This window comes from Quercus lobata, chromosome 8 (assembly GCF_001633185.2).
Source record: "Quercus lobata isolate SW786 chromosome 8, ValleyOak3.0 Primary Assembly, whole genome shotgun sequence".
NCBI lineage: Eukaryota > Viridiplantae > Streptophyta > Magnoliopsida > Fagales > Fagaceae > Quercus > Quercus lobata.
In genome coordinates, this window is record NC_044911.1 from 42,290,622 (window position 1) to 42,303,070 (window position 12,449).

The window sequence follows — 12,449 nt, forward strand, 5'->3', positions numbered from 1 at the left end:
CCGCCGGTATATATCCCAGCACTATGCGGCTTAAGGCTATAAATTTGTTTTAAAAAGGAACCGTGTAAGCAGTGAAATTTTCCGAGTTTTACTAGGAAAACATATTAACCGAGTTTTACTAGGAAAGCATACTAACCGAGTTTTACGAGGAAATCATATTAACCAACTATAAACTCTTTTTTTTTTTTTAATCTGAAGCCGACTATAAACTCATATAAAAGTAAACATATTAACTTAAATTTACTATGTTACTACTACTGCTTTGCTTTTCGAAACACTCGTTGTCAAGACCATGGCGATCTCTTACTCTCACACGGAGAGTAACATAATGGCTCTGATGGATTTTTATGATGACTATGGTGATCTTCCTGGGATTAGGTTTCGACCAAACTATGTTGAGATAGTAGAGCATTATCTCTACAACAAGGTTTATGGCAAGCCCTTGAGTGCAGACGTTTTGATTGAGTGTGATATCTACGAAGAATTTTGGAAGAAACACTTTGAGAACACGGATGAGACTAGTCTTTACTTCTTCACAAAATTGAAGAGGGTTGGTAATGGTTCAAGAATACAAAGGAACACAACCTATGGCACATGGAAGTCTAATAACGAGAAGCCCATATATCGAGATCAAGCTAAGAAGGATCAAATTGGTTCTGTGAGAAGTCTTACCTTGGTGACCAAGAAAGGGTCCAAATCCGTTGGTCGGTGGGTTATGCATGAGTTTAAACTCAAAGGGCGCTTATACAATAAAGAGGTAACTATCTTAGAACATTTTGAAAAAAAGAAAGTTTCTTTGTTGCATTCTTGCTATCTTTAATTTCAAGATTCTATCTTTGAAGGATATTTTATGGTCTATTGATTTTTTTTAGAGGAGTTATGGTCTATTGGTAAATTTATGTAATTTCTTAGTTTTGGTAATTTCATATAATTTTTAGATTTTTAGGATTAGAGTTATTATTTTGTTAATTAGAATTGAGGTTTTCTAAGAATTTTCCTAGTCACATTAGGTTTTTATTTATTTATTTATAATTATGGTGGATTTTAGAAAATTTTCATGGATTCAAAGAAATCTCTTGGATTTAAAGTTATTTATCAGAAGCAAACATGTTTTATTTCCTATTTTCTAATTTCTTATTTTCTAGAAGTAGACATTTTTAATTTCTTGTTACTTCTGCATCCCATCATATTTTGTAGCCATCAGTCTAGAGTAAGGCCAAGGCTTTGATACCAACTAATGTAGAAGTTACTATTTATAGAAAATAGAAATAAAAAACAAAGCACGTTTGTTTATGAAAAATGAGGGTCTTTGAATCCTAGGGAGACAAGGAAAATGCCAAAAAAAACCCTAATTCTAGGGCAGCTAAGAAAACAAATAGCAATCTAATTTGACTAAACAATGTTAAAGACGAAATAAAAACTTTAATCCAAAAATATGAAATTAAAAAAAATTACAAATAAATTACAAAAAAATAGTAAATTACATAAACTAATTTGGAGCTGTCTTACATCAATTGGGTTGTGATTTTTAGATTGATTGGTTGGTTAAAATTATTGGGTTGTAGTTTTTATTATATGGTTTATTAATATCTTCATGAAATTTGCATCGATGTATAATCTTTAATTATTTTGGTTTGATTCATTCTTCTTTAACATTGTCAAACCTGTGTCATTTATTTGCATTATTCTAATTTCAAATTGTCATTTCTCCCCCGATTCCATCTTTTTATCATGCCACATATAATAGTTTTCGGTCTATTGGTTGAATAGATTATTGGGTTTTTCTTTTCATTATCTCGGATATGAATATCTTACTGCCTTGGTGTTTACATTATAAGGATTGTGCTTTGTTGCGTTTGTTTGCTTTTAAGTAAATGCATAGAATCCATAAATACATTGTTGGCTTGCTTTCCTATTTGTTTTTGATGGTATGAGAGCTTAGATGATATGTTCCGAATCTCTCTCGTGTATTTACTGATTGATTGACACGTATGATCTGTATTTTTATCAAGTGTCTTAAAAAATTGTTTCTTAGTTATTGCTATATAAATGTGTTCAGTTTATTGTTTTTTATTTTCCTTTGTAGCCTTATTGATTTGATCGATAAACTAACATATTTTTCCTTGCAGTACGAGGATTATGTCATTTGTAGGATCGAAAGACTCAAGCAACAAGAAGACAACAACTTGAATGAGGACACTCAAAACATCGAGCAGTTTGTCAAGTCATTTGAGCAACACAAAGATGGCGTGACTAATACTGAGATTGAGACTGAGACTCAGCTTGGACGACATCAACAGGATAGACTTGAGCAAAAAGAAGACAGCTTCATAAATGAGCAATCTTTCGAAACAACTGAGCAACTACAAGATTGCATGACTGAGATTGAGACAGAGCTTGACCCTAATGTTGTCCTCACTGTCGAAGACTTGGAGGCTCTCCTAGGCTGGGATAGACTTGAACAAAAAGAAGACGGCCTCAAAAATGAGGGCATTCAAAACATAGAGCAATCTTTCGAAACAACTGCGCAACTACAAGATGGCATGACTGAGATTGAGACTGAGCTTGACCCTAATGTCGTCCTCACTGTCGAAGAATTGGAGGCTCTCCTATCAGAACCATAAGAAGGTACATCATTCCCATTAAGTTGGGATAGACTTGAGCAAAAAGAAGACAGCCTCAAAAATGAGGGCATTCAAAACATAGAGCAATCTTTCGAAACAAATGAGCAACTACAAGATGGCATGACTGAGATGGAGACTGATCAGGTTGACACTAATGCCGTCCTCACTGTGGAAGAATTGGAGGCTCTCCTATCAGAACCATCAGAAGATACATCATTCCCAGTGGGTTGGGATTGGGCATTGGACACATCATCCTCAACCTTCATGCAGCCAATGCCTTACCAAACATAATTAACTGATACGACTACTATCTGCATCTAGAATGACACCTCCACTACCACTGTTAAGGCCGATGTTCCTCTTTACAACACTAATTACGTACATTTTGGTTAACAGCTTTTCAAAGTATATGATGTACATTGGTTGGTTTTCCAAGTATATAAGAAAATAAGACCTATTCCTCTGCATATGCTCTATTGTTGCAAAAGATTTCTAGTTTATTTTGTGAATGCTAAATTGTTCTGTGTTGCTGTCTCACTTGCTTAAACCTGAAGCTGTAATTGACATAATCAGTTTGCAAGTTGGATTCATTGATAATAGTTTGTGCAGAAGGTTTTATGGCTTGTCGACCTATATTTCTATTTGGGGAAATGTTAACAAATGACTTAAGAGCATTGGTTTAGTAATTATTTTTAGAAATATTTTATTGGAAAATGATAAAACAATTAATTTTTCTAACACCTTTTTATATTTTTCATAAAAAAGTGATGTTAAAATTTTCCTAATTAATATGCATGGTTTATTAACAATTATCCTAAGAACATTTCTTAACATAACCCTTTTATTTATTTCTCAACTAAAGGGTGTAATATGGGTCCATTGAATTCAGTATCATTAATTTCTTGCTTCATTTGTCACTATCATCAATCTATTTATGCTTGTGTTCGTATGAATTCAATATCAATTTCTTGCTTCTTTTGTCACTATCATCTATTCATACTTATGTTCGTATGGATATACTTCTTTTGCTTTACATTCATATTTCATGTAATTGAGTGTGGGGTTGGATTCACGTCCACGGCCACGTTTTGCTTCTTTGCACGTTTTCAGTTTTTTTTTTTTGGACGTGCGTCTGGCACTGTTCATTGTCCATGAACAGTGATTTTAGGCTTATGAACAATAAAAAATAGAGTGAACAGTAATTTGTCACTATTATCTATTCATACTTATGTTCGTATGGATATACTTCTTTTGCTTTAAATTCATATTTCATGTAATTGAGTGTGAGTTTGGATTCACTTCCACGGCCATGTTTTGCTTCTTTGCGCGTTTTCAGCTTTTTTTTTTTTTGGACGCGCGTCTGGCACTGTTCATTGTCCATGAACAGTGATTTTAGGCTTATGAACAATACAAAACATAGTGAACAGTAATTTTTCATACATTTAAAAATTATTTTGCTACAATATTTTCAGTTTTCAGCAAAATAAATTGTATCCAAATGGACCTTGAATTTAATGTCACTAATTTTTATCTTGAATTATTTTTTTGTCCATTGATTGTACCTTGTATTTTTTGTAAGATTTATCCTATGCAATTTTTTAGTTGCTATTTTTATCTTACACGTTGAAACTTAGCTGCTGTCTGATAATCTATCAATTGAAATAGCTAAGAGTAATCGCATCAGTTCGTACAAAAATTTATATCTATTAGCATAAGAACTTACTTTGTCTATTTTACATACTTACCTTTCAAAACATCCCCCATTAGTTTATCTAATTTATGCTACATTTCCTTAAAATATCATTTTTCATGATTTTTTAAAATTGTTCTTTTTTCACACACAATAACCATTATCCAGTATTTTTTTATCTCGAGATACGTAAGGAAAGAATAATAAATTAAATACAAAATGAATAGTGTCAGTGTAAATTTACACGGTTACTATAACAAACTTGTAAATTTATACAATTATACACAGACAGATGTAGTGGCGGCGCCACGTGAAGCTTAGGGTGTTCCCAGGAACACCTTGACCTGAAAATATATATATATATATATATAGTAATTAAAATTTTTTATATTTGATCTGTATTAGAAACACCCTCAATCACAAAATTAGGAACACCCTCAAATTAAAAAAAAAATTATTTGTTTTACTTTCAATCAAAAAAAAAAAAAAAAATAGAACCAAGCCCATGGCAAGCCCAATAGATTACAGACGTACCAACCCACAGATTCTCAAAAAAAAAAAAAAAAAACCAAACCCCAATGCAGAGCAAATCCTAAATCAGAAATCACTTCTAAATCAAAAATCACTAAAGGCCTAAAGCAAATCTAAAGAGTAAAGACAGAGCAATGCGCCAACACCTTAGAGGAGTTAGAGCTACGCCTCAGCTTCCTTGTAGCTCGCTCGTCGTCGGAGATTGGTCTAGTCCAAAGCACGTCGTCGTTGTCGGAGATCCCTCGCTCGTCGTCGCTCGCCACTCATCGGAGATCGCTCATCACTACCTCAATGGCCTCAGCCTTTAGGCCTCCCTGCTCAGCTGCTTCGGTGCTCCTTCCTTCAAGGTATTTCTCTCTCTTTTTCTCTCTGACTCTCTCTCAGTCTCTCAGTCTCTCTCTCTCTCTCTCTCTTTATCTGAATCCACAAATGAAAACTATGAAATGAAATTAATGAATGAGAGTTTCTCTCTCTTTATCCTTTAAGAGTCTAACTCTCTCTCTTTTGAATTGTGAGTCTATGATTGGCTATAGCCTGCCCGAATCTTTACTCTTTAGCTTTATTAATATTTTGCTTTTTGCCTTTTGTCGTCTTTTTGAATTTGGCTTTATCTTATCCGTTGGTGTTGGTGTTATGTAACTTGTGTTGGTGAGATATTAACTGTCTTTTAGTGTTATGTGTAGGGGTGTTCACCAAACTGCACAAACCACAAAAATCGCACCAAAACCGCTCGCAAAATGGCATAACCGCACCGCACCGCAAGCAATAGTGCACCGCACCACATGGTGCAGTGCGGTTTGCAGTTTTATAATAAGAAAACCACACAAACTGCACCGCACCCTCTCTATATATTAATATATTTATATATTTTTAATATTAAATATATTATTAATAGTTTAATAACCCTAGTTAAAAAAAGGTTTAATAACCCTAGCAAGTGTTGACTAGAAAAGCCAACTCAAAATAAAGAAAAACTAGCTCAATAATTTAAAACTTGGTCCAAAAAAAGGGGAAAAATTAGTTTTGGGTTGAGTAGGAAAAGTCCAAAATTTGAAAAATATACTGATTTCAAACCGCATCTTATACATAGTATGCACATGTGACTGCAAAAATGAGGTGCGATGCAATTATGGATTTGGCTAAACTCTAAACCGCATCACACTGCACCGCACCACACATGTGACCGCAAAAACAAGGTGCAGTGCAGTTATAGTTTTAGCTAAACCACACTGCAAAGTGCGGTGCTAAAAATGACCCAAAACCATACCGCACCGCACCGCATCGCGAACACCCCTAGTTTTGTGTATTGTGATTTGTGATTGTGAAATTTTCTGATTGGCAGTTGACTCTTGTGATTGGGGGCACCAGACATGAGGCATTAAGGCTTGTGCTTGTTTGTTGAGTGGGGTGGGGGTAGATGGGCACATAGGGCCAGACAACACATTAATTAAAGCAGTGTAATGTGCAGCACATTACACTGCTTTAATTATTGTGCTGCACATTGGATGTGTGGTTGGCTCTTTGTATAATGTGCACATGGCTAGGCTAAACAATATAACAATTTTTTATTTATTTTAAGAAACAACAATATAATAAATTAAAGTAGTATAATTAATGACAAACAAATTAAAGCAATATAGTTTATTGTTAGGCTAAACAACAATAATTAAAGTAGTATAATTAACCAATACATTATAAAAGACAAATAAATTAAATTATGTTAGGTTAAACAACAATTAATAATTTTATAATTAATGAAATAATAATATAACAAATTATAGTTTATAAAAAAACAAACAAATTAATGAAACAACTAACAACAATACATTTGGGAAAAATTCCTAGAGCCACCATTGAAAAAAATTATCCCTATTAAGGAACACCTTGGAAAAAATTCCTAGAGCTGCCACTGGACAAATGTAAGTCACTTTTAAATAAAATTATGTAAATTTTACATATTTTACTATTATACACATACATACCGAAATGACTAAGGAGGTGTTTGATATAGTTGTTTAAACAACAATTTTCAATATTTAAATACTGAAACACATATTTCTATAACACTTTTTAATCCACACATATTTTCACATCACATGAACACCAGGACTAAAAATTTATAACCGCATAGCCCTAAATGGTGACTAATTACGTAGAAGCTGAATATTTACTTTAAAAAAAAATAATAATCATGTTCAATTTTCAATGATTTGACTCTTGATGTAAGAGAATCTGGCATTCAGTCTCACTGTCCTTTGTGGGTTTTGAAATCAAGGAGTGTTGGGATGAGCTTAATCAATCTCATAGTCAAATAATTTTTTTTTTTTTTTTGTTGAAACTCGTTGTCAAATAAATTTTTTTTTTTTTTTTTTTTTGGTTAATAGGAAAGTATCATTCAACTAAGCCAAAATGGCTAAACTGTTGGCAGTAAGCCTACAAAAGTTTTCCCCTATGGCATCTGAATACACAAAGTTAGCAACAACATCAGATGGGGAGTTATCCATAACAACAAAATTTTCCTGCATATTACATCCTATCTTAGCCAGTGCGTCTGCAACTCTATTAACTTCACAGAACACGTGCTGCACCTTGAAATGTTGAAACCTGCCCAACAGAGACCTGCAATCAGCTAGCAGAGAGGAGTAGAAAGCATTAGAGGTGGTTTTGGACTGGACTAACTCCACCACAACCTTAGCATCTAGTTCAATCACCAGGTTCTGCACTCCAATCTGATCCGCCAGCAACAACCCATCTCTTAGTGCCCAAAACTCAGCTATAATGCTAGTAGTGAACCCAATAGCTCTAGCAAACCCTTTCACCCATCTCCCCTCACTATCTCTAATAATTCCTCCTCCTCCTGCCCTGCCCGGATTACCAAGAGAGGCCCCATCAGTATTTAATTTGCACCAATCTAAAGGAGGTTTTTTCCAGCTAACAGTACACACCACCTTGTTCCTGTGACAATTGAGCTTCCCCACACAGTAGTAAAACTCCAAAGCTTGGTTCTTACTAAATCTGTGTAAGTTAGCATTAAAGGTAGTATTATTGAAAACCATTCCATTCCTTTGTTTCCATAAATTCCAAATGGCAAAGGTAAAAATATAGCTCCACTGCACTAAAGAGGGATGAGGCACCTTACTTTGACAGTTAGTTTCCAACCAACAATTCAAGTCTAAATCAAAAAAGGAGCTAACCATTGCGGGGGGAATCTTAAGATTAAACCAAAAATTTTTTGCCACCACACAATCTCTCAACAGATGGCTTATGGTTTTTGGGAAATTATTGCACAAAGGGCAGTAACTGTTAGTAATTATACCTCTCCTAGTTAACTCAGCCCTCATAGGTAAGCTATTATGCATACATAGCCAAAGAAAGCTGACAATTCTTGGCAAAGTGTCTATTTTCCAAACCCATTGACCTTGGAAAGGCACGGAATTTTGTTGAGTACCATTTAGCAAAGCATAGGCAGACTTGGTGGTGAACTCTCCATCCTTAGAAAACTTCCACATAATGACATCTTCCCCACTGTCAACCTGCCGCCTTGGGATAGCCTTAATCCTATCCTTGATACAAGGAGGTATCTCAAAAGACAAAGCTTCCCACTTCCACTCCTGCATATGATCAAGGAGTAATTCAGAAAACTTCATATCAAACTCCCTCTGAGTTAAAGGGCCTTCAATCAACTCTCTCAAAGAACACCCCCTTATCCAACTATTAGACCAGATTTTTATTCTTTCACCATTTCCAATCCCCCAACAAATTCCATCATTAAATGTTTGAAAACCAGCCTTAATAGCTCTCCAATTTGGAGAAGCTTGTAGCTTATCCGGGTCTCTAGCTCTCCTTCTCTCAACCGAACAATACTTCCTTAAGATCACTTTAGCCCATAAGCTTTCTTTTTTCTGATACATTCTCCAGTTTAGCTTAGCTAATAGAGCCAAATTCTTAGCTCTAGAAGATTGAATCCCAAGACCTCCCTCATCCTTTGGCCTAATAATCTTGCTTCAACCCACCAAATGTAGCCTTCGCTTTTCACTGGTTGAACCCCATAAAAAATCTCGATTAATTTTGTCTAATTTTTCACAAAGATGAGAAGGGAGGGTGGCAGCCTGCATTACATAGTTAGGAATGGATGACATGACCGACTTCAACAAAACAGACCTTCCTGCAAAGGATAAGAACCTTGCCTTCCAACCAGCCAGTTTATTCATTACCCTCTCAATTATAAAGTTTAGCCTATTCCTTGGGACCCCTTTATGCTTTATCGGAAACCCCAGGTAATTCCCAATATTGGTCGTAGCTTGTATTCCCAGTTTTGAACAGACTTCTCTTTTTATTTCAGCTTGCATATTGGGGGAAAAATAAATTCTTGACTTCTCTACACTTACTTTTTGACCCGACTCTTCACAAAACTCATCTAATACTTCCAAAATGGCTTCACATGCATCATCATCTACTTTGGCAAAGAGAATTAAGTCATCCGCAAAAAATAAATGGGAGATTCCTATATTATCCCTGGAGGCTTTTAAAGGTTTCCAAGCTCCTTCCATACATTTCTTTTCTATTAAATGTCCTAAATATTCCATGCATAGAATAAAAAGGTATGGTGATAAAAGATCACCTTGCCGAATCCCTCTTGAAGGATTAAACGACTCCAAGGCCCCTCCATTAAACAAAATTGATATCTTAGTAGAAGAGACACAACTCATTATCACCTTAACAATATTTTGGGGAAAATGATAGGCCTGAAGAACCTTGTGAATAAAGCACCATTCCAACCTATCATACGCCTTCTCCAAATCTATCTTAATAGCCATATACCATTCTTTGCCTTTCTTCCCATCCAAAGCATAGAAGAGCTCTTGAGCAATTAAGATATTATCTATTTCCTTCCTTCCGGGTACAAAGGCAGCTTGGACAGGAGACACAAGCTTGTTTAGGTGAGGTCTAATCCTTTCCACTAAAATCTTTGAAACAATTTTATAAACCGAATTACACAGACTAATCGGCCTATAATTGTTTAGGGATTCAGGGCTTTTACACTTCAGAATGAGAGTCACAAGAGTATCATTGAGATAATCTGGGACTACACCATCCTTGAAAATATTCTTTACCTCCTTACAGATTGGATTCCCCACTTCATGCCAAAAATGCTGAAAAAACCCCACATGGAGACCATCCGGCCCTGGGGCTTTAAACGGTTTCAAAGCCCACAACCCATTCCTCACATCTTCATCAGTAACTTCCCTCCCCATCCAATCTCTATTGACTTCTGTGAGAAAGCTGCCTGAGAAATTAGCCACATGAGAGAACCTATAAGACATCTCAAAATCTGTGGAGTAGAGTTTCTTAAACCCATTCAAAATATGCTCCTGCACCGCTCCTTCCTCTACAATCCATTCCCCCATGTTATCCTTCAAACACCTTATCTTATTTCTTTGCCTTCGAACAACAGTATTTAAATGAAAGAAAGAAGTGTTTCTATCCCCAAAGGCAGCCACATTAATCCTCGACTTGAGGGCCCAAAACTCCTCTTCCTGGAGCAAAATAGAAGAATACTCCTCAATGAGTTGGTTTTCAAGTCTCATAAGAGACTCATTCGGGTTTTCAGCCAATGCCTTATGAGTCCCCTGTAATCTGGCTAAAACTCTCTTTTTCTTCCCAAAAAGATTTCCAAAAACCTCAAAATTCCACTTCCTAGCCTTCTTAGTAAAATCTGGAATGGCCATTTGTAACTGAGCTTCATTGGGCCAAGCTTCCTTAACAATTCTATAAAAATCCGGATGAAGAAGCCACATCGTTTGGAAACAAAAAGGCCTCACCAGCCTATTCGCATTGGGTTTCCATAATTCAATCAAAACAGGATGATGATCAGAAAATGTCATAGGGAGATGGGTAACTACTGCTTCTGGGTATAAAATTCTCCACCTAGGATTAGCAAAACACTTGTCTAAACGTTCCAAAATCAAATCCGAAAGCTGCCTTATGATTCCCCCCAAATTTATCCTCCCCACTAAGCACTTCATTGAAATCTCCGATCATCAACCAAGGAAGATTATGTAATTGCCCTACTTCTTCTATGTTGGACCAAAGAATTCTTCGTTCAGCTAATCGAGGGCTAGCATAAATTGCAGAAATTAACCAAGAAAAGTTTGAAGCACATACCTTCACAGTAGCATGAATCTCCTGCTCCTTAGTTGAAAGAAGTTTAATATCCACATCCTCTTTTTTCCACAAAATCCATAAGCCTCCAGCATACCCAATAGTCTCTGTTATAATGAAACCATCAAAGGGGAGTCCTTCAATGATCTTTTCTGCTCTACTTCCACCCACCCTGGTCTCTGTGATAACCATTATCGATGGAAGATGATTCACAGCCATCTTAAACACCCTCCTCTTAAAATCCGGGTTTAGTGCACCCCTACAATTCCACATAAGAACATTCATCTTCACACACTGATCCAAGGGAAATTCAGATTGACTAGGATTCATTGTTGCAGCTTCAATCATACTCCATCCCAGCCTCCTTAACAACTCCATCGAGTGATTCCACTCCGGTTTCCATATCATCATGTGCTTCAATATTCCCACTATGTCTTCCCAGCAATATATCAACACATCGCTCTTCTCTATCGGAGCAAGTATTTGGATAAGCTTGAGCATCGGGTGGTTCCCCATCAAAGCTGTTGCCATTCCCCTCTGGTCCACTAGTCTTCTTTCCTGTATCACCCATCCGAACTTGTCGAAGTGGGGCACCACTAATGGCCTTCTCAGCTTGTTCAAGGCTTCGGCTTCTTCCCGTGAAATTAACGGAGTGTTCGTTATGAACTGCCACCAGGGATTGGGCGTCTGACCCCAGGCCGGATGATCCGATAATATTGTCCTCGATCTGCCACTCCCTATGGTTAACGGAAAGATGCCCCGCCCTGCCTGACCCATCTCGGCCTTGCACCACTCCAGCTCCTGCGTCGGCATTGAACTGATCTGACGTATTATCGCTTTTGGCACCTCTATCAAACTGTTTCGGTGCCAAATCGCCCAACCACTCCTTGTTGAACTGCACCGATTCACTTGGTTTTCCTCCATTCTCCCTTATCTGCACACTCTTGGAAGAGGAAGCTCTCTATGAAGAAGATGCGTGTTGTCTTTTCAAGGATTTTGATCCTTTCACTCCACTAGATCTGCTGCCTCCTGTAATCGTGCCTGAGGAACCGAACTGAAACTTCCCATCAGTCCGCATCACGTCTTCTCCTTGTATCGGGCTCACCACACTGGAGGCTCCTACAAGATTTCTCAAATCTTCATTATGTGAAACTCCTTGAGCATAAATGTCCCTCTCATCACGTGCTTGGTTAGAAAGATTAGACAACACCTTCCCTTTATTAGACTTGACTGAATCACCCTCATCTTTTTCCTTTCCATGGACAAAATTGCCCTTCTGGTTGACTTCACCCTTATGATCGCTCCTCAAGGGAAATCTTGACCGTCCATTCCTAACTGAACTCTTTTTCCTTGTAACTAACATCCACGGACCAAAATTTGGATCCAATTGTTTGTCTTCCTCACTGGCCTGGTTCGGACTTTTCTCTGTTTCACTGTCATTC

General features: G+C 36.7%; 1 protein-coding gene across 1 annotated transcript; it reads left to right on the forward strand.

The window, feature by feature from the left end:
- Window positions 1-292: 292 nt before the first annotated feature.
- Window positions 293-2,952, forward strand: LOC115956897 (NAC domain containing protein 52-like). The gene is made up of 2 exons (XM_031075165.1): window positions 293-757; window positions 2,130-2,952. Exons 1-2 carry the CDS (start codon window positions 293-295, stop codon window positions 2,622-2,624), a joined length of 960 nt encoding a protein of 319 aa, XP_030931025.1. The 3' UTR covers window positions 2,625-2,952.
- Window positions 2,953-12,449: the final 9,497 nt, after the last annotated feature.

Coding starts and splice junctions, on each gene's coding strand:
- LOC115956897 (XM_031075165.1), top strand. CDS start 293: ATGGCGATCTCTTACTCTCACACGGAGAGTAACATAATGGCTCTGATG. Junction 758..2,129: donor GGCGCTTATACAATAAAGAG/GTAACTATCTTA, acceptor TTTTCCTTGCAG/TACGAGGATTATGTCATTTG.